This window comes from Trachypithecus francoisi, unplaced genomic scaffold (genome assembly GCF_009764315.1).
Source record: "Trachypithecus francoisi isolate TF-2019V2 unplaced genomic scaffold, Tfra_2.0 Lachesis_group19, whole genome shotgun sequence".
NCBI lineage: Eukaryota > Metazoa > Chordata > Mammalia > Primates > Cercopithecidae > Trachypithecus > Trachypithecus francoisi.
The window spans coordinates 20,704,326-20,726,665 of record NW_022681464.1 but is presented as its reverse complement, the minus strand read 5'-3'; the positions used below and the strand labels follow the sequence as shown (position 1 = coordinate 20,726,665).

Below are 22,340 nucleotides of genomic sequence, written 5' to 3'. Positions count from 1 at the left end.
AGTCAGCCAAGATCGTGCCACTGCACACCAGCCTGGGCGACAGAGTGAGACTCTGTCTCAAAATAAATAAACAAACAAACAAATAAATAATAATATTTGGAGCAAATTCCAGGAAGTTGGACAGAATAGGATAAGAGAAATGGCACATCACCTTTGGTGCCTGAGTATGTGGGGTGAACATGGGTTTGGGTTAGAAGAAGGAATATGTTGGATGGTATGGCAAGGGTATGTACCTTATATTTGGTGGACATGGCAAAGCAGCAAATATTTATAAAATAGCATGATTACATAATCAAATTCATATTAAGACTCTGGCAGCAATCTGAAAGATGCATTGGAATAAGAGGAGAGATAGGAGACAAGGACTAAAAAGCTATTACAAGAAAGACAGCAAAGACCGGAATTGAAACAGCAGTAAGAAAAAGTAGATAAATTTGAGCTATTTCAAATGATGCTTCAATAGGACCATAGTTAAAGAATGGCCAATTTTTCTGGCCCCTCACACTGCCCTAAAATTTCTACTTAGTCTTGACAGTGTGAGGCAAAAAGGAAAGTTAAGAAAGTAAGATAATTATTCTATTTTAATAATTTGTAATAATAACAATTTATGACTAATAATAAAATTTAAGATGGGGGAAGGTAGTCGAATTGGATTTGGCTGTGTGAATGTTGAGACACTGGTGAATTGTCCAGAACAGATGCTCACGCATGTTGGATATTAAGATTTAGAGCTTGGTAGACAAGTCAGGGTTGGAAGTACAAATTTGGGGATAGTTTATGCATAAGTAGAAGAATGAAATCACTGCCAGAGAAGGAATATATATGGAGAAGAGAGGAGTGTTGAAGATGACCTCAGAAGGAAGTAAGCAGAAAAGAGGAGGCAGCAGCAGTAGGGCAAAGGTGTGGATGGAGAGGTAGAGGAAAAATAGTGCCCTAGAATCTAAAAAAAATGGATAAGCTATCAACAGTGATAAATGCTAAAATGCAGGAAGGCTAAGGATTGAGAAGTCATTATGTTCAAGGATTCAACTTTAGTGGAATGGTAACAGGAAAGTGGATTGCCTCAGGTTGAATAGTAAATGAGAAGTGAGTTTGTATCCTTCTTCCAATACTTCCATAATTTCCAAAAATCATACTTTGTGTGAGAGTAAATTATAGCCCTAAGAGTGTTCAATATACTCTGTAAAGAGATGGAAATGTACAATATAACTAGAATGTGCAAAATGTGATAACTCTGGCTCTTGAAGAGGTAAGCTTCAGCTGTCTAAAATGCCACTAGAATGAATATCTCATTTCCTCAACAGCAATGTCCAAAATGCATTTTTGTTTTTAATGTTTTTAAATACTGTACTTAATGCATGAGCACCAACAGTAGAAAGAAGAGAAAACCACCATAGCCAGTGGGAGATATATCCAGAATCTGCAAATCAAAGGATAAAAACTGCAATACTCAAAAGATTACAAGAAAATCGTATTTTATCTTTAATGTTTATTTTTCACAGTATTAAATTAAATAGCACTCTTACATTGATCTTAACACTAGTGTTCTTTAATTCATTTACTAAAAAACAAACAAAACAGGGTTTCTGTTCCTGTTTTGATCTTAGAAGTAGATAAGGACAGCAATTATATTAAACTGAACTCCAATTCAAATCACTGTCAAATACTTTTTGGTATTCCAAATCTGGTAAATATGGGCCAGGCATGGTGGCTCACATCTGTAATCCCAACACTTTGGGAGGCCGAGGCAGACAGAGTGCTGAGCCCAGAAGCTTGATACCAGCCAGGGCAACATGGTGAGACCCCATCTCTACAAAAAAAAAAAAAAAAATTACAAAAATTAGCCAGGCTTGGAGATGTGCACCTGTCATCCCAGCTACTCAGGAGTGAGACAGGAGGATCAATTGAGCAGACTGACAGAGTAAGACTATGTCTGTAAAATAAAAAAATAAAAAAATAAGTCCATTAAAGTCACTCAATGAGGCCCTGGCTGATGCCTTAGAGTGGAAATCCCAATATATACTATAAAGTCTATAAGGATAAATGTAGAAATATTTTTATCAGATTTAGTATCTGCTGTAGCCAAAGAATGGTACCTGTAGACATTTACACATAATTGTTTAATGGATGGATCAGCATCCACGTCTGTCTGACCCTAAAGCCTGTACTCTGTCTACCATATCACAGTTTCCTAAACTAACTGATACTAAGAATCATCTGGGGTATTTGCTAAAAAATAGATAGAACCCTCCCCCCAGGTGTTCTGATTGAAGACATAGAAATGTTTATTTTTAATAATGACCCTAAATTGTTCTTATATTTGGGCATATCCAAACCTGCAGAAATATTCCTTCTTCTAGCCTCCACATTCTCCCCACCAACTCAATACCTCCTCCCACAAATAACAATACACATTTATTGACCACTGTTCTAAATGTATTGATTCACTTGATGCTTACAACAATGTTATGAGGTAGACACAATAATCATTCTTATTTTTCAGAAGAAGAAACTGAGGTATACAGAGTTTAAGAAACTTGTACAAGGTCACAGAGCTAAGAATTAAGAGAGCAGAGATTTGAACCAGGCTTTCTCCAGAACCTAAATTTTTAAACACTATATTACTCTGTCCATACTCACTTGCCCCTTCCTCCCCAAGGTGCTAGCCCCAAAAGTTCGCTTTGGATAATCATTTCCAAAACCAGTAATGAAAGTCAATTTATTGTCTGTATACTTGATTACAAATTTCAAACTGGTAAACTATAAATAAAGGAAGTTTCACAAGAAGGTATTCAACTGGATATATTAAATATAAGAAGTAGCCATTTACAAGAAAAGTATGACATGCAGCAGTATAATCCCAGTCATAAAAACATAATATATAAAATAATATATATAAAATAATTTTTAAAAGCCACACATATCCAGAAAGATAAGCAAATTATATTGTACCACCTGAAAGGTATTTAAAAATAAAAGTATATTTGGCATTTAGGAGGCTTTAAGGTAATTTGGGGGGATATATAAATTATTCATTTACCACTATGTTGCCAAGCAAGATTAAAAGAAATAAATTTCTTATCAGACAATGTCAAACAGAAACCCAATGAGTATTCAATAAATTCATTGTCTATCAAGAATTCAATTAAAATCTAAATCTCCTTTTAATAATGATAGCTACAACAAAAGAATTTAGGCAAATAATACAAGCTCAAGGCAACCAGATTGGATTTTTAAACATATCCACAGATTAGATTTTTAAACATATCCACCTTATCACATATAATAGGTATAATGAAATGAGATGAGTGTCTTTTATCACTTAATTCCTACAGCTTTTTTTTTAATGCTTTCTCTCCAAATGCTCAAGTTTCTTACCCACAAAACTACGAGAACATGTGTTTTTCTTTTTATTACTCATACTCCACGCATTTAGGCATTGCCTTTTTTTTTAAGTTCTTAGAATGTATCTATGTATCATTGTTGAATTATCCCTAAGACAGAACAGAATCCCAGTGGAAGATCTTTCTGAAGTGACTGACAGAATTAAGAGCTGCGGTGGGACCCTGTCAAATGATTTATCATTTGATAAATGATGTGGTTAACCTGAAAAAAGTAAAACAATAATAATAGCCTACCTGAAGCTTTAACTCTGTTCTATACTTGATAAACACAAGAAGAAATGTCAGGAGAAACCTCAAAGGCTTTCTTTGACATTAGCAGCAAACAGAAACAACTTAGTAACTAAGGCCTTTGTGTACTGTTTTGGATACTACAAATAAGCACTGTCATGCTCTGTTAATACATCCTATTATCTGTCTCTGAAAAATACAACTGCTAAATTAGTGACATCATGGAAGAGCCGTAGAATACAATAGTACAGTGACTATTCTTGATATCCTGTAATTGATGATGTGGTAGCTTATAGTCACCGGCCAGTGCTGGAGGCTCAAGGTTGTTTATACCTCTACTATCCCTGTGTTTTCTCAGGACCTCAGAAATCTCACTACAAACCCTCCAACCACTAGCCCCAATATGCGTGTTTTGCCTCCTGCCCGCACATCTCCACTTTGCAACTTACCGCCACTATAGTAATAAAGGCTTAGCATCAGTTCCTTTCTCACTCATTCTCACTCTCCCTGCTTCTCCCTGCAAGTGGTCCCATGGCATACCATGCGTCTTATCCTCTAGAATTGTAATAAAAAACTCTTCTTGTAAAGGCAATGGCCTCTGTGTCTGTCATCTTACCATAACTGATAAAAACAAATTCTGGGTTCATATTAAAATAGTCTAAGCATATTATTAAAAATGTTCCTACATGTATACTCCGTTTCTTTGAATGCTTCAAATACTCTCACTAGTTTTTGCATCAATACTTCGTCTTGCATATATGTATTATATATTCATTCATTTATTCATCAACATATCTACACAATGCTAGGCCATACAGGAGAGATAACAATGGAAGACAAAACCCTTCCCCTCATGGAACTGATACTCTAGGAATTACAGTGATGAGTGAGGTGAAAGGGCATATATTTTACTTCATTTGAATCCCTACTTTTCTTCTGTGTTTCACATATACCAATATTTCATAATATTTGCTGAATGAGAAAATGATTTGGCCAGGTGTGGTGTCTCATATCTGTAATTCCAGCACTTTGGGAGGCTGAGACGGGAGGATCACTTGAGCCCAGGAGTTTAAAACCATCCTGGGCAATATATTGAGACTTCATCTCTGTGAAAAAAAAAAATTTCTATAAAAAATAAAAATAAAAGAAAATGATTCCTTTCCTTTGTGCATCGGAAGCCATTTTCTCTATCCTTTATTATTGAATAGTTGCTTACAGTTAAGAGACTTTCAATGGGCTTATCTCACTTGATAAATACCATAGAGCAGACCGATGTTGCATGATACAGTAATTCAAGCAGTTGGACTTCACTGAATGAGCAACCTTACTCACTGATCACTGGTAATGCCTGGAGCTGACATTATTTCACACCTGTCATACATATCATTTAAAAAACAGAAACAAAAATTAAGAACATCTGAAGGAGGAGAAAAACAAAAATTATACTTCTCTACCCTTGATTCAATAATTTAGCAAATATTTTCATATTAAAGCAGACTGGATATGTGTGAGATTGGGGATGGGGGATGATGGAGGGAATGATTTCAAGGGCACTGATATAATAGACAGCACTGAAAGTTAAATAAGTCATGGAAATTGTTGGCTAAGGCCATTAAGGGGCTCTAAGGAGGCCCTAAGGCCCTACAGCCCTACGGGGTAATCAGTTGCTATCTCAGTGGGAACTTAAACTATGTCCCAGAAATTAGCTCTAAATCTCTAGTCTACATATCTTGCAAGTAATTAATTATTAATATTTTACATTTTAAACACATGTAACATCTTATAACGAAGGACAGGAGTCTGGATTTTTTCTCAGTGTCTCACTTTCTTACCTATACAAGGGAATCAGATTACCTATCAAAGCAGATATTACTGTTGCAAACTCAACATTCATCTATTTATCTCCCTTTTCTGCCTTTTTAACACGGCCCTAATTTCATGCATTCTCCCCCGAGTGTCTGTGTCCTTTAGGAGAGGCCGGCCTTCTCCTTAGCCGTAGGATATAAATTTCAATTGTCCTAATCCCACCATGGAGGCCTTACCTCCCTTATCAGTGATAGACATAAGCACTCAAAGCAATTTCAGTTAATAAGACATGACAGAGAAATCTGCTGGGGGAAGAAGAGTTTCCTTAATCTTTTAAAGGGGCAGAAGATAAAGGTGTTCCCCTTTTTGGTCTCTGAACATTATCTGTAATCTGGAACTGAGGGAATCATTTTAGGACCATAAAGCAAGCCAGACGGGGGAACAACACACGTAAAGATGGCAGAGCCAAAAGAAGAAACCTGTGTCCTTGACAATATTGTCCAGACGCAGAAGTAACCAACCCTGGGAATGATTTTATCTCCATGCATCTAGCTATTAGGATTTGTTTTAAAAAGGCTTAAACAATAAGGACATCTAGTAAGGTTCCTGTTACTGCAGCCAAAAGCATTTCAACTGATATGCCTTCTCTCAATAGTTTCACTCTTACATAGTAGGTTTCTCAATATAACAAGGTGTGTTAGGTTAGATGCAAAGATAACTGCCAAAATTTCCTCCTATGATCAAGCCGCGTAATGTCTATTTCCCTTTTCCACCATTCTAGTCCTTCTGTCATGGAATACTGCAGAAGAATATAATGCCAGTTCCAGACTCAGGCTTTAAGAGAATTAGCATCTTTCCTCCTCCTTCACTCTTTTGGAAGCCAGTCATCATGTAAGAAAGCTTAGGCTAAACTCCTGAATGGAGAGAGGCCTTGTGGAGAAGAATCAAGTAACTTCAGCCAAGAGGCAGCACCAAGACTTCAGCAATGTGAGTTAAGCCATCTTGGACCTTCCACCCCAGTTAAGTGAAGATAGCTGACACCTCATAAAGCAGAGACTAGACATCTCCGCTAAGCCCTGCCTGAATTCCTGGCAACAGACCTGTGAGCAATAAAACATCTGCTGTTTTTAGTCACTAAGTCTCGAAGTGGTTCATTATGAAGCAATTGATAATTTATAAGCAAATTAATATTATTTGTTTTTTGCTTTGTAAAATTGCTGTAGTTATTTCACAATGATAAAAAATTATTTAGTGAGTCACTAATAGCTTTGAATGCTAATGAACATTTTTTCTCAAATATGTGTATTTTAACAGTCTTGGCTGACAAAGGAGAATTTGTTTCTATGTATGTATATATCGCTTTGTTATTATCCTATGTACTTTTAAAAATATAACATTTTAAATATGTAACATTTAAACATGTAAAATGTAACATTTTAAAAATAAATACAAATAAATGGGAAACAATTTGCAACAAATGAGTTGCTATCCTTAATAAGCAAAAAATTCTCACAAAGAAAAAAGAAAAATCTTACCCCCTTAATTTTTTAAATGGGAAAAGCCATCTCTGAAGAACCACAAATGGTCAATAAACATGAAGGGGGACCATCTTAAGCTCACAAAGTTGAAACATGAGGCATCATTTTTCGCTGACTAAATAACCACAGAAAAATTTAAGTAGTAAGACTTAATACCAGCAAACTTCCACTGAAGAATGGGAAGACCCTGAAATAGGCTCCTGGAGTCTATGACACCAGTCTCCTTGAACTATGGGGACGTGGGCGTCCCTGGTCACAAGTTGCCTGACTTTGGACAATGTCTATGGCTGTAAAGTGGGGACTATACAGCCACAGCACAAAGCTGTTGTAAGGCTCCAGTGATACTCATAGGCAAGAGCAATGTAAGTGACTGTTAGTTTTTGTTTAGCCTATTTGCGTTTACTTTTGTCAGAGATCTCAGAAAAGAACTGGATCACAGGAAAATCTGAATTTTTTTTTTTTTTTTTTTTGAGACGGAGTCTCCCTCTGTCGTCCAGGCTGGAGTGCAGTGGCCAGGCTGGAGTGCAGTGGCATATCTCACCTCACTGCAAGCTCCGCCTCCCGGGTTCACTCCATTCTCCTGCCTCAGCCACCCGAGTAGCTGGGACTACAGGCGCCCAGCAGCACGCGCGGCTAATTTTTTGTATTTTTTAGTAGAGATGGGGTTTCACTGTGTTAGCCAGGATGGTCTCGATCTCCTGATCTCGCGATCCGCCCGCCTCGGCCTCCCGAAGTGTTGGGATTACAGGCGTGAGCCACCGTGCCCGGCCGAAAATCTGAATATTTTAATGGAAAATTGGGAGTGGGATTCGGGAATTACTTGACACCAACAATCGTGGGTGGCGCGCGGAGAAAGCCAGGGTGGCGAGGCCCAGGCGGGTTGCGGGGACCCCCGGGTGCCGCAGCTCACCTACTCCTAGCGCACCCCCGCCTGGGCTTGCAGGTTCCGCTGGGCTAGCGGCGGCCGGGAGAAGGCGGTGGGACCAGTTGATCCCGCGGCTCTGATTGGCTACCTGAGAGCAAGGGGCGGAGCGGCGGGGAACCCGGAACGCACGAGAGCGGAACACTGAGTACGCGCACTTCCGGTCTTTGTGGCTTGCCGCTCTGGGTCGGCGGCTCATTCCCTGGCCGCTCCTGGGCTTCGCGGTGAGGGACTTGGGCCCCTAGGAAGAGGGAGGTGGGGTTAGGAGGGCGGGCCGGACAGTGGAGGAGCCCCGCTGTTCGGCCTGCCTATCCTCAGGTCGCGGCCCCTTGGCCCGCGCGGCGTCTCCAAGCGACTGGGGAACTCAGAGGAGGCCAGCACTCAAAACCCTGCTTTCCAAAGGAAAACGCAGTTCCCCTGACCCCGTGACTTGGCAAATGCTGCGGGTTTAACCAAGGATATAAAAATAGAAGTGCTAGTTAGTGCAGCCTAACTGGTTAATAAACCTTAAATTTGTAGGCTAAATATTCTAATTAATCTCTAACGTTAACTGTAGTGTGAGGAATGAATTTTACTCATCTGTCCTGACAAACTAAGGGCATACACTCCTATCGATATCTCGCCATCCTAAAATCAGGTCAGGTTTGGTCTGTGTCACAACATTTAATACAATAACTATTTGTTACCATATTTTGCTTTTGAACATTTTTACTCCTGGGATATTCTAGGCTTTTTCAGAACTGATACTGATCTTTTTACTGCTTTTGTGTATGTGGTACCTATCATGTTTTTGAACACGTGGTAAGCATTTTACAGATACGTCTTTGTTCTTGGTCAATTCCTCAGTAGACTCATTTATTCATAAGTAAAAACCTTAACCTAATGCTCAGTAAGTGTCTCAGTATTTGTTGAAGTAAGTTGGTAAACACCAAATGTGAGCAAATGACAAATACCCAATATTTATATCAACTCATGTTTAATGTGAACTTAAAAAAAAATGTTACTACTACCTTAAATGAAAATCAACATTACTTGCTTTAGATAGAAAGTAACTAAAAATAAACGTTTAAAATCAGTATTACTAAATTCTGCCTAAATATTTTTACCCTTGGAAGTCTGATTCTGAAGCCTATATTTCATTTAAAAGAGAGTTTTACAAGTTTTAATAATATATACATGTTAGAGATAGATTTTTCTCCTAGATACAATCAGAATTAAAAGAGAATTGGAAATTTTCTCACTATGTGATTGATGTTAATGTTGCATACACATTCTGTGGCTTCTAAAATAGTTTTTTCTAACATTAGTGGTAGGAATTCTTCATAATGGGAGACACTGATTGAGGTTAATGATTTTTAGTTTATCATCTCGTTTTATTTAGTGATAGCCCCAAATCTGCTCCCTTTCAATATATTACTAAAGTTACTCATCTTTATTATTACAAGTTCTTAGAGATTTTATTGATTGCTGTAAGTTAACTGCTTTTATATCCTTCAGGAAAGAAGAGATTACTCACACTCCTTCTCAAGCACCGAACCCAGTTGTACTGAGCTTTTTGCTAAGCTGTTTCAGCCAAGAATGGCTGTGCAATCTGAAGCAATTTCAACCCTGATACCTCAGGATCCTCCAGAACAAGAACTAATACTAGTAAAAGTAGAAGATAACTTTTCCTGGGATGAGAAATTTAAGCAGAATGGGAATACTCAATCCTGCCAAGAATTGTTTCGTCAGCAGTTCAGAAAGTTTTGCTACCAGGAGACACCTGGGCCCCGGGAGGCTCTGAGCCAACTCCAGGAACTTTGCTATCAGTGGCTAATGCCAGAGTTGCACACAAAGGAGCAGATCTTGGAACTGCTGGTACTGGAGCAGTTCCTGAGCATTCTGCCTGAGGAGCTGCAGATCTGGGTTCAGCAACATGATCCAAAAAGCGGCGAGGAAGCTGTGACCCTGTTGGAGGATTTGGAGAGGGAGTTTGATGACCCACGGCAGCAGGTGGGAACAGAGAAAAGTGATGTGTTGTGGGAAAAGGAATTTACAGCCTGGAGCATGTAATGGTATCGTAACAGTAGGATAAAAATTTTTATGTCTCTACTGAAGCCTAACCTGAAGTGACTAGTAGAGCCATACTTGTCTATACCCTTGAATGCTCTTTTCTCCCTGGAGATGTCATCATTGACTTCTTTGAGATTTTTACTAAGCAAGTTTTCCTAGGGATTTTCTCACAAAGCTAACCATATTTTCCTGATTTCAGGTCCCAGCTAGTCCACAGGAACCAGCAGTGCCATGGAAGGATTTAACATGTCTCAGAGCATCCCAAGAGTCACCAAACATCCACCTCCAGCCCTTAAAGACACAGCTGAAATCCTGGAAACCGTGCCTTTCCCCTAAAAGTGGTGAGGAATAGGAAATCATCTGGAAACTCTTGACACTTAGGTTTCTGTTTTTGAGAATGCAGAATTAATTGCACTTGATAAACTTGCCACATGTGAGCATCACCTTTATTATTCTAAACCAGAGGTGCTCACTTTAGCAGCTTTGTATTCACCCCTCATGAATTGCTGTGAGCCCTCCTGTGTCAGTTTCCCCGTTACTCATTCATTTCATTATGTTGTAATTTTATAAAGCGTCAATACATGTCTGGTACTGTGGTAGGCCCTGGGTTTAAAGAGGTTTCAGGTCTAGGTGGGTGATGGACAAATAAAAAGGCAGTTGCAGTGTAGTAAATTATAGAATAAAAGTAGGCACTGGGTACTGTTGGAGCACATCTAAAGGCACCTAACCCAATCTTAGAGGATCAAGGAATACTTCCTGAAGGAAGAAAATCTAAGCTAAGACTTGAACTATGAGTAAGACAAAGCCAGGTAAATGGGTGGGAGGAGGAGTAGCCCAAGTAAAGGCCATACCATCCCAAAGGTGTGAGAATACAACCCATTCTGAAAATTGCAGGTAGTTGAATTTGACTTAAATGGAGAATTGACAGGTGGTAAGAGAAGAACCAGAGAGGAAAATAGGATCCAGTCGTAAAGACCTGTATGTCGTGCTAATTTGTTTGTATAGTTTCTTAAGTGCAGTGGTGTGCTGTTGAAGGATTTTGGAAAGGGAGTGACATAGTTTGATTTGTAGTTTAGAAGTTAGCTGCAAATGGAGAATCATGCGAGGAAAGAAAGAGTATGGTCCTATTAGAGACTGCTATAATCCAAGTGGCCACAGTGTATTCAATCAATATGTCTTATGGTGAGCGGTGGAGAACATAAAAGCTGACTCCTGTTCATCAGCATTTAAATTGCTTTGCAACATCTGGTAATTATTAAAACTAGAGTGTGAGGGAGAGGAGTTGAGGATGACACTGAGGTTTCAGTCTTGAACAATCTGGTTAATGGTAGTACTGTTCATGTAAATGAGAAAACATAAGGAAAAACAAATACATCTGATGATTTGTTTAGGTTGGTACATTTGGTGCTTGTGAAATACTCAAAAGTAAAATGCCCAATTAGCATAAGACTTTAGAGCTTAATAAAATACGAATATAATTGGGGATCTGGGTAGGCATTAGTCAGACAATAGCTTACAATATAAGTTGTAATGGAAGCCAAGGGTAGAGGCTTTGTAGAGTAAGGATACATGAGAGTCCAAAACAGAATCTGGAGGAATGCTCGTGTTTGAGTGATTTACCCTAGAATCTAAGAAGGAATAGCCACAGAAATCAGGCTAATATCACTGGAAGAGAATGTCATCTAGAAGGAAGGTGTGATCCTCAGTATCAATGCTACAGAGAGGCTAAGTAATAATCTAGAAAGTACCCATTGGATTAAAGAGCTATGAAGTGACCCTGATGAGAGTAGAATAATAATCTAGAAAGTACCCATTGGATTAAAGAGCTATGAAGTGACCCTGATAAGAGTAGAGTCAGTGGAAGTAGGGGACGGGGCAGTGGGGGGCGGGGGGGATGGTAAGGCAAAAACCAGATTGTGGAATGAGGATACTTTCACTTGAAAGGCTGCAGACAACTCTTTTAGGAAACCACTATGAGAGAGAGTGAGGTTGCTTGAGGGAGATATGTTGGCAAGAAGGTTGATTTTAAAAGGTGGGAGACACTTAAGCTTATTTAAAAGCTGATGAACAGGAATCAGTTGAGAAAGAGATTGTAAATAGTAGAAAACAATTGTAGGTAATTTATCAATTGATGTCTCAAAAGAGGCAGGAAAGGATGAAATTCAAAGTATAGATGTAGACTTTATTAGATATGAAAGACCCTCTTTTGGCCAGTTGGAAAAAACTGGAGGACAGTGACATCTTTGTAGGTAGAAGCTTCTGTTTTCTCTCATGTAGGAAGTATTGACAGTGACTAGAGAAATGTAATATCTGTTTGTTTGCTACTTATTGTTTCAGATTGTGAGAACAATGAAACAGCAACAAAGGGCATCTCAGAAGAAAAATCACAGGGACTCCCTCAGGAACCTTCATTTCGAGGAATTAGTGAGCATGAAAGCAATTTAGTGTGGAAGCAAGGAAGTGCTACAGGGGAGAAACTAAGATCTCCTTCCCGAGGGGGCAGTTTTAATCAAGTGATCTTCACAAACAAATCTCTAGGAAAGAGAGACCTTTATGATGAGGCTGAAAGATGCTTGATTCTAACTACAGACTCTATAATGTGTCAGAATGTTCCTCCAGAAGAGAGACCTTATAGATGTGATGTATGTGGGCACAGCTTCAAGCAGCATTCCTCTCTAACACAACATCAGAGAATCCATACTGGAGAGAAGCCCTATAAATGTAACCAGTGTGGGAAGGCCTTTAGTTTGAGGTCCTATCTTATTATTCATCAGAGAATTCATAGTGGTGAGAAAGCATATGAATGTAGTGAATGTGGGAAAGCTTTCAATCAGAGCTCAGCCCTCATTCGACATCGGAAAATCCATACTGGTGAGAAGGCTTGTAAATGTAATGAGTGTGGCAAAGCATTCAGTCAAAGTTCATATCTCATTATACATCAAAGAATTCACACTGGTGAGAAACCTTATGAGTGTAATGAGTGTGGGAAAACCTTTAGCCAGAGCTCAAAACTCATTAGACATCAGCGAATTCACACAGGAGAGAGACCCTATGAATGCAATGAATGTGGAAAAGCTTTCAGGCAAAGCTCAGAGCTGATTACTCATCAGAGAATACATAGTGGAGAGAAACCCTATGAATGTAATGAATGTGGAAAAGCTTTCAGTTTGAGCTCAAACCTTATCAGACATCAGAGAATTCATAGTGGAGAGGAACCTTATCAGTGTAATGAATGTGGCAAAACCTTCAAAAGGAGCTCAGCCCTTGTTCAGCATCAGAGAATTCATTCTGGGGACGAAGCTTATATATGTAATGAATGTGGGAAGGCTTTCAGGCACAGATCAGTCCTTATGCGCCATCAGAGAGTCCACACTATGAAGTAATTTGTGAATACTGTGAATAGTGTAAATACTTAAGTCAAATTTTTATGTTTGTTAGTCAAAAGAGTTTACTTTGGAGCCAAACTCCATAAAGGTTATAAAATACTAGGTCTTGAGTCTAGCTTGCTTTGTGCAGCATTTCCCAGTGCTAAAGTGTCCTTTGAAAGCTTTTCCTGTGACTAATCAGAACAGAATACAGAAGAATCATTACTTCCAGCTCTTCTCTTATTAGGAATACTCAGGAAATACGAAAAATGGGAATGTAACATTGAAATCTTATTTTGTGTGAAAGTGTCATGAAAAGAATATAGCAACCTAGGCTCTGTCACTGCATCTGATTGTTAGTGTACCAGGTTGTGGGGCTGGTGTGGACTGTGTGAGGCACTTTGTCTCAGGAACTAAAAAAAAATTTACTGACCTAATAAAGAACAGTGACAGAGCAGCAAGAAAGGTGGGGGAAATGGCTTCATCAATGATTTGTTGAGCCCAGGGCAGGCCAGGAATTAGATAGGCGTGAGAAGAAAGAATATAATTTACCCAAAGGTTATTTTTTGAGTACCTACTTTATCTCAGGGACTAGGAATACAGTGGAAAACAAGACTGTAATCTCTGTATCTAATGGGCAAGGCAGCCAAACAGGCAGTGAAAGTGGAATGCTCCTATGTGACCTTAAGGAGCCTCTGACTCAGCCTTGGATGAGGAAATGGAGGAAATGGCCTGAAGGATGAGGAGGAGTTAGCCAAGGTGGTACTCCAGGGAAGAAGATTCCCAGTAAGGAAAAGTAGCCAAAGGCCAGAAACAAAGTGTGGCGCATTCCTTGAGTTCCTGATGTAGTGAGGTCTTGTCAGAGAAGTCTGGGTCTGGCCAGACTCTTAAGCAGTGCCAATGGAGAAGTTCCTGTTAATAGACAAAACCTGGAGCCCTTGGACCACAGGGGAGTCAAGAGCTTTGTCTTGGTTTATGTGACCCCAGGGAAAGGGCAAATATGTGGTTTCCTTGCCAAACCTGTAGGCTATCCTAGAACTTCCATGAGGGTAGTGGTGGGAATGAGGGTGAGAAAGAGCCCATACCAATACCTCAGGAGTCTGAGTGTTAAGACTGTCTCTCCCATCCTTAAGATTCTCTGATTCTAAAGACAGTATCAGAGTTGCTGTCAGGTTTCCTATAATTCCCAAGACTCCAGATCAGAAGCTGCCATGTCCTTTGTTTCTGGGGCTGTATGCCCACAGTTCCTAGTACATTCCCTTGGGCTTTGGTGCTCAAAAAGTATTTGTCAGTTGCTGGGTCTGTGACGTTCTTTGGGTATCTTGCACATGTTCAGTTTTGTTTTATGTCACCAGTATTTCACAATATCTTTTGCAATTTTTTTTTTGAAATGGAGTTTCACTCTTGGTGCCCATGCTGGAGTGTAATGGCGTGATCTTGGTTCACTGCAAACTCTACCTCCCGAGTTCAAGCGATTCTCCTGCCTCAGCCTCCTGAGTAGCTGGGATTACAGGCATGCGCCACCAGGGCCAGCTAATTTTGTATTTTTAGGAAAGGCAGGGTTTCTCCATGTTGGTCAGGCTGGTTTCAAACTCCCAACCTCAGGTGATCCACCCACCTCGGCCTCCCATAGTGCTGGGATTACAGGCATGAGCCACCACGCCCAGCCATCTTTTGCAAATTTTATTAAAGACTATGCTAAAAGAAAGTGACAAACTAATGGTTACAATCAGTCGAGACTTCCCTTTTCTGAGGGGCCTAGCAGGAAGAGAATATTTAGACTGATGCTTAGTGTAAGATGGAATGTTGTGCAGGTTAACCAGCAACACAAAGACATATTCAAAAGACCTAATAGGTAGGAAGGATAACACACCATACCAAAAACAAATCTGTGTGGAAATCTAGAATCCTGTGCATAAAAAAGGAATTTTCATGAGGATAAAAAGAAGCAAAGAGAAGTAATGCTCTTATTGGGGCATACATCAGTGGACATGTGCTAACCAGTAAGAATGGCAGGAGGCCTAAATGCCCATGTTTGGGGAGAGAATATGGAAAAAATGGGTGGGATTATTTGGAAAATATTAAAATACATGGTAAGAGCTACTCAACTCGTATTTTCCTCCTCTTCCACAGATAAAGACCTGAACAAACTGAAAAGGTAGGACATTAAGTAGGAATTGTATATTGTAAAACGGAAATACTCTTGATGTAAGAAAGCTCTACTGTATGTTAGTAAGCAGTGTAATAGATAGGCCAAGCACAGTGACTCACACCTATAATTCCAGCACTTTGGGAGGCCAAGGCTGGAGGATCGTTTGAGTCTAGGAGTTCAAGCCCAGCCTGGGCAGCATAGTGAGACCCCATCTCTACAAAAAATAAACAGAATTTGCCAGACGTGGTAGTGTATGCCTGTAGACCCAAGTATTTGGGAGGCTGAGGTAAGAGGTTCGCTCAAGCCCTGGAGGTTGAGGCATCAGGGAGGCAAGATCACACCACTGCACTTCAGCCTGGGAGAGCAAGACCCTGTCTCCAAACCAAAAAAAAAAAGGAAAAAAAAAATGTCATAGATACTTGCTAAGGGCTTTGTATATAATTATTAATGTTATTTCTCATCACAGCGTGTATGTAGCAGATGAGGAATGAAGGCTAAAGGTCATATATATAAAAAATGAGGAGGTCAGACTTTGAACCCACAACCTGACTGTGGAGCCACTTCAGTATATTCGCTCCCCATAAGAAAGTTCCAATAGAAAAAAAAAAATGCTACTTAAGTAGGGAAATCACAAAATAAGTGCCAGTGAACAATAAATGTTCAACCTCAGTACAGTTAAAATGTATATTAAAGCAAGAGTTGAGATGACACTTCCTTATAAAACAGACAGGAATTCAGGGACATTGGGACTCTAATGCTGCTGGTAAGACATGAATAAATACATACTGTCTCTGGCAACCAATACCAGAAGCCTTAAGCATTGCCTTTTGACTTTGAAATTGTACCTGGAAATGTATGTTTCAGAAACCATCATGAATGTACACAAAATCCTAAAACTTAAAAGTGATATCACAGGCCAGGCGCAGTGGCTCATGCCTGTAATCCCAGCACTTTGAGAGGCTGAGGCAGGTGGATCACCTGAGATCAGGAGTTCAAGACCAGCCTGACCAACATGGTGATCCCGTCTCTACTAAAAATACAGAAAAATTAGCCAGGTATGGTGGCATGCACCTGTAGTTCCAGCTACTCGGGAGGCTGAGACAGGAGAATTGCTTGAACCCGGGAGGTGGAGGTTGCAGTGAGCCGAGATTATACCATTGTATTCCAGCCTAGGTGACAGAGCGAGACTGTGTCTCCAAAAAAAAAAAAAAAAAACTGATGTCAATTAATATTAAATGAAGTATTCGTGATATATTGTTAAGTAAAAATATTACAAAACAATATGTACAGTATGATCCCATGTAAAATATATATTTATGTATTAAAACCACTGAAAACATAAACTCAGAGTGCTATACTGGTTATCTCTGGGTGCTGAGGTTGTAGGTGATGTAATTTTTTTCTTGTGCTTTTCTGTGTTTTTCAAATTTTTCTATAGTAAACCTCTAATACTCTTAAAATTAGGGGGGAAGAGTGAATGGAAGCCCAGGATACTTGAGAAAATATTTTAAAGGCACTTGCTTTTCACAGCATCTCTGTCTCTTCCAAGTCTCAGGAAATGAGCTAACTTATTAACTCTGATCCCTTCATCACTGGTAAAATGACAATGGTAAACATATCCATCTCACAGGTAGTATATTAAAAAGTCTACAAATTATAAATCTGGGTGCAAAAGGAATTACTTGCCTGAAAGATTTACAGTTGAGAAAAGCAATAGCTTTGAAATGGAGATCTTTGATTTTTAGAGCTTTTCCATGTATTCTGTAGCCATAAGCAAGTCACCTTCCAACTCTAGACCCTCACTTTAAAGGAGCTGATGTAGATTATCTCTTATGGTCAAAGCTTCAACATTCTACTTTTTATGAAATGGAAGGGGCACCAATATAAGGTGATGTCAAAGGAAATTTTTTCTTCTTCACCACTTTTGCTTGGAAGAAAAGTAATTCATGCCTTTCCCTTCTGCTCAGGGCTGTCCTTTTTCTCTTGGTATAGAAGCAGTCCAGGGAGTAATGATGTCTACCTTAAATGAGTCTTACACAGATTTTAAAAGATAATGTGCAATTTAGGCAGTGTACTTTGGTTTCCTGCCTTCCCCCTTCTTCCTCATTTCCATAGCCTGCAACTAATACATCCAGCTGAAAGGATTGGAAATTTAAAGCAAATCTGACCCTCATCTCTCCAAGTTCACTGAGGACCTGCTGAGGGAGAAGGAGGTCATGGCAGGTCCACAGGTCTAAGCTTGGTCCTTTTCAGCAATTAGTGTTGAAGATTCCGGTCTGGTGCATATGGCCACCTCCACTAAAGGGAAGAGAGAGTCCTAATTCTGGTGGACACCAGATGTGTTTGTGTTTAAAGAGGCTTCTTCTTGCCCTCATTCCCATTGTCTTTCAACAACAACTAAATCTCAGATGCCCCCTCACTTTGGTTAACCGCAGCCCCAGAGACTGGCTATTTTAGTTTCCTGACATTTTTTGGCCCAGGAAATAGAAACTGAGAACACCAATGTCAGGCCTCTGAGCCCAAGCCAAGCTATCACATCCCCTGTGACTTGCACATATATGCCCAGATGGCCTGAAGTAACTGAAGAATCACAAAAGAAGTGCAAATGCCCTGCCTTAACTGATGACATTCCACCACAAAAGAAGTGAAAATGGCCGGTCCTTGCCTTAAGCGATGACATTATCTTGTGAAATTCCTTTTCCTGACTCATCCTGGCTCAAAAAGCTCCCCCACTGGGCACCTTGTGGCACCTTGTGACCCCCACTCCTGCCCGCCAGAGAACAATCCCTCTTTGACCGTAATTTTCCTTTACCTACCCAAATTCTATGAAACGGCCCCACCCTTACCTCCCTTCACTGACTCTTTTCGGACTCAGCCCGCCTGCACCCAGGTGAAATAAAACAGCAATGTTGCTCACACAAAGCCTGTTTGGTGGTCTCTTCACACGGACCGCATAACATTTTGGTGCCGTGACTCGGATCAGGGGACCTCCCTTGGGAGATCAATCCCGTCCTCCTGCTCTTTGCTTCATGAGAAAGATCCACCTACGACCTCGGGTCCTCAGACCCAATAGCCCAAGGAACATCTCACCAATTTTAAATCAGGTAAGTGGCCCCCTTTTTACTCTCTTCTCCAACCTCTCTCCCTATCTCTCAACCTCTTTCTCCTTTCAATCTTGGCACCACCCTTCAATCTCTCCCTTCTCTTCATTTCAATTCCTTTCATTTTCTGGTAGAGACAAAGGAGACACGTTTTATCCGTGGACCCAAAATGCCAGCGCCAGTCACGCACTGGGGAAGGCAGCCTTCCCTTGGGGTTTAATCATTGCAGGGACGCCTCTCTGATTACTCACCCACGTTTTAGAGGTGTCTGACCATGTTGCAGGGATGCCTGCCTTGGTCCTTCACCCTAAGCGGCAAGTCCCGCTTTTCTGGGGGAGGGGCAAGCACCCTGACCCCTTCTCTCCCTGTTTCTACCCCTTCTCTGCTTTTCTGGGGGAGGGGCAAGCACCCTGACCCCTTCTCTGCTTTTCTGGGGGAGGGGCAAGCACCTCGACCCCTTCTCTCCCTGTCTCTACCCCTTCTCTGCTTTTCTGGGGGAGAGGCAAGCACCCTGACCCCTTCTCTCCCTGTCTCCTTCTCTGCTTTTCTGGGTGAGGGGCAAGCACCCCAACCCCTTCTCTCCCTGTCTCTACCCCTTCTCTGCTTTTCTGGGGGAGGGGCAAGAACCCCAACCTCTTATTTTCGTGCCCCCCTCTTATTTTTGCACCCTGACCTCTTATTTTTGTGCCCCCTCTTATTTTTGTGCCCTGATCTCTTATTTTTACACCCCAATACCTTATTTCTGCTCCCCGACCCCTTTCCTGCTTTTCTGGAGGGCAAGAACCCCCAAACTCCTCTCTGTGTCTCTCTCTTTTCTCTGGGCTTGCCTCCTTCACCATGGGCAACCTTCCACCCTCCATTCTTTTTCTCTGTAGCCTGTGTTCTCAAGAATTTAAAACCTCTTCAACTCACACCTGATCTAAAACCTAAATGCCTTATTTTCTTCTACAATGTCGCTTGGCCCCAATACAAACTCAACAGTAGTTCCAAATAGCCAGAAAACGTCACTTTCGATTTTTCCATCCTACAAGATCTAAATAATTCTTGTCGTAAAATGGGCAAAAGATCTGAGGTGCCTGACATCCAGGCATTCTTTTGTACATCGGTCCCTCCCTAGTCTCTGTTCCCAATGCAAGTCGTCCCAAATCTTCCTTCTTTCCCTCCCACCTGTCCCCTCAGTCCCAACCCCAAGCGTCGCTGAGTCTTTCTAATCTTCCTTTCTACAGACCCATCTGACCTCTTCCCTCCTCGCCAGGCCAAGCTAGGTCCCAATTTTTCCTCAGACTCTGCTCCCCCACCTTATAATCCTTTTATCACCTCCCCTCCTCACACCCGGTCTGGCTTACAGTTTCGTTCCATGACTAGCCCTCCCCAACCTGCCCAGCAATTTCCTCTTTAAAAAAGTGGCTAGAGCTAAAGGCATAGTCAAGGTTAATGTTCCTTTTTCTTTATTCGACCTCTCCCAAATCAGTTAGCATTTGGGCTCTTTTTCATCCAATATGAAAAACAGCCCAGTTCATGGCCTGTTTAGCAGCACCCTGAGGTGCTTCTCAGCCCTAGACCCTGAAAGGTCAGAAGGCCGACTTATTCTCAATATGCATTTTATTTTATTACCCAGTTTGCTCCTGACATTAAATAAAGCTCCAAAAATTAAATTCCAGCCCTCAAACCCCACAACAGGACTTAATGAACCTCGCCTTCAAGGTGTACAATAATAGAGGCAGCCAAGTAGCAACTTATTTCTGAGTTGCAATTCCTTGTCTCTACTGTGAGACAAACCCCAGCCACATCTCCAGCACACAACTCCAAACACCTGAACCGCAGCTGCCAGGGGTTCCTCCAGAGCCTCCTCCCCCAGGAGCTTGCTACAAGTGTGGAAATCTGGCTACTAGGCCAAGGAATGCCGGCAGCCCAGGAGTCCTCCTAAGCCGTGTCCCATCTGTGCAGGACCCCACTGGAAATCGGACTGTTCAACTCACCCGGGGCCACTCCCAGAGCCCCTGGAGCTCTGGCCCAAGGCTCTCTGACTCCTTTCCAGACCTTCTCGGCTTAACGGCTGAAGATTGACGCTGCCCCATCGCCTCGGAAGCCTCCTGGACCATCACAGATGCTTTGGGCAACTCTTACAGTGGAGGGTAAGTCCGTCCCCTTCTTAATCAATACAGAGGCTACCCACTCCACATTACCTTCTTTTCAAGGGCCTGTTTCCCTTGCCTCCATAACTGTTGTAGGTATTGACGGCCAGGCTTCTAAACCTAAATTATCTGCTTCCCTGACTATTCCTAGGCTACAGCCACACCTCATTGCTGCCTTTTCCCCCAGTTCAAAGCCTCCTTTGCATCTTCCTCTTGTATCCCCCAACCTTAACCCACAAGTATAGGACATCTCTTCTCCTTCCCTGGCAACCGAACACATGCCCATTACTATCCCATTAAAACCCAATCACTCTTACCCAGCTCAACGCCAATATCCCATCCCGCAGCACACTTTAAAAGGATCAAAGCCTGTTACCACTTGCCTGCTACAGCATGGCCTTTTAAAGTCTGTACACTCCCCTTACAATTCCCCCATTTTACCTGTCCTAAAACCAGACAAGCCTTACAGGTTAATTCAAGATCTCTGCGCCTTATCAACCAAATTGTCTTGCCTATCCACCCTGTGGTGCCAAACCCATATACTCTCCTATCCTCAATACCTCCCTCCACAACCCATTATTCTGTTCTGGATCTCAAACATACTTTCCTTACTATTCCTTTACACTCTTCATCCCAGCGTCTCTTTGCTTTCACTTGGACTGACCCTGACACCCATCAGGCTCAGCAAATTACCCAGCTGTACTGCTGCAAGTCCTCACGGACAGCCCCCATTACTTCAGTCAAGTCTAAATTTCTTCCTCATCTGTTACCTATCTCAGCATAATTCTCATAAATACACACTTACTCTCCCTGCTGATTGTGTCCGGCTAATCTCCCAAACCCCAATCCCTTCTACAAAACAACTCCTTTCCTTCCTAGGCATGGTTAGTGCAGACAGAATTCTTACACAAGAGCCAGGACAGTGTCCTGTAGCCTTTCTGTACAAACGACCTTACTGTTTTAGCCTAGCCTTCATGTCTGTGCGCAGCGGCTGCCACTGCTGTAATACTGTTAGAGGCCCTAAAAACTATGCTCAACCCTCTACAGTGATCATAACTTCCAAAATCTATTTTCTTCCCCCAACCATCACTCAGGACAATGCTTATGCTGATAAGTTAGCTAAAAAAGCAGCTAGCGTTCCAACTTCTATCCCTCATGGCAGTTTTCCTGCTTCACATCGGCCACTCCCACCTACTGCCCTGCTGAAACTTCCACCTATCAATCTCTTCACACACAAGGCAAATGGTTCTTAGACCAAGGAAGATATCTCCTTCCAGCCTCACAGGCCCATTCTATTCTGTCGTCATTTCATAACCTCTTCCATGTAAGTTACAAGCCGCTAGCCTGCCTCTTAGAACCTCTCATTTCCTTTCCATCCTAGAAATCTATCCTCAAGGAGATCACTTCTCAGTGTTCCATCTGCTATTCTACTACCCCTCAGGGATTGTTCAGGCCCCCTCCCTTTCCTACACATAAAGCTCAGGGATTTGCCCCTGCCCAGGACTGGTAAATTGACTTTACTCACATGTCCCGAGTCAGAAAACTAAAATATCTCTTAGGCTGGGTAGACACTTTCACTGGATGGGTAGAGGCCTTTCCCACAGGGTCTGAGAAGGCCACCGCAGTCATATCAGACA

General features: G+C 41.4%; 1 protein-coding gene across 1 annotated transcript; it reads left to right on the top strand.

Moving 5' to 3' along the window:
* The first annotated feature begins 8,022 nt into the window (after nt 1-8,022).
* Nucleotides 8,023-16,857, top strand: ZNF397 (zinc finger protein 397). Its single transcript, XM_033177973.1, has 4 exons — nt 8,023-8,122; nt 9,396-9,890; nt 10,150-10,291; nt 12,288-16,857. The coding sequence occupies exons 2-4, from the start codon at nt 9,477-9,479 to the stop codon at nt 13,331-13,333; spliced, it is 1,602 nt and encodes a 533-aa protein (XP_033033864.1). The 5' UTR covers nt 8,023-8,122; nt 9,396-9,476; the 3' UTR covers nt 13,334-16,857.
* Nucleotides 16,858-22,340: the final 5,483 nt, after the last annotated feature.

Excerpts from the sequence above, each read along its gene's own strand:
- ZNF397 (XM_033177973.1), top strand. The coding sequence starts at position 9,477 with ATGGCTGTGCAATCTGAAGCAATTTCAACCCTGATACCTCAGGATCCT. Across the intron at positions 9,891-10,149 it reads TTGATGACCCACGGCAGCAG|GTCCCAGCTAGTCCACAGGA; the intron begins GTGGGAACAGAG and ends TCCTGATTTCAG. Across the intron at positions 10,292-12,287 it reads GTGCCTTTCCCCTAAAAGTG|ATTGTGAGAACAATGAAACA; the intron begins GTGAGGAATAGG and ends TTATTGTTTCAG.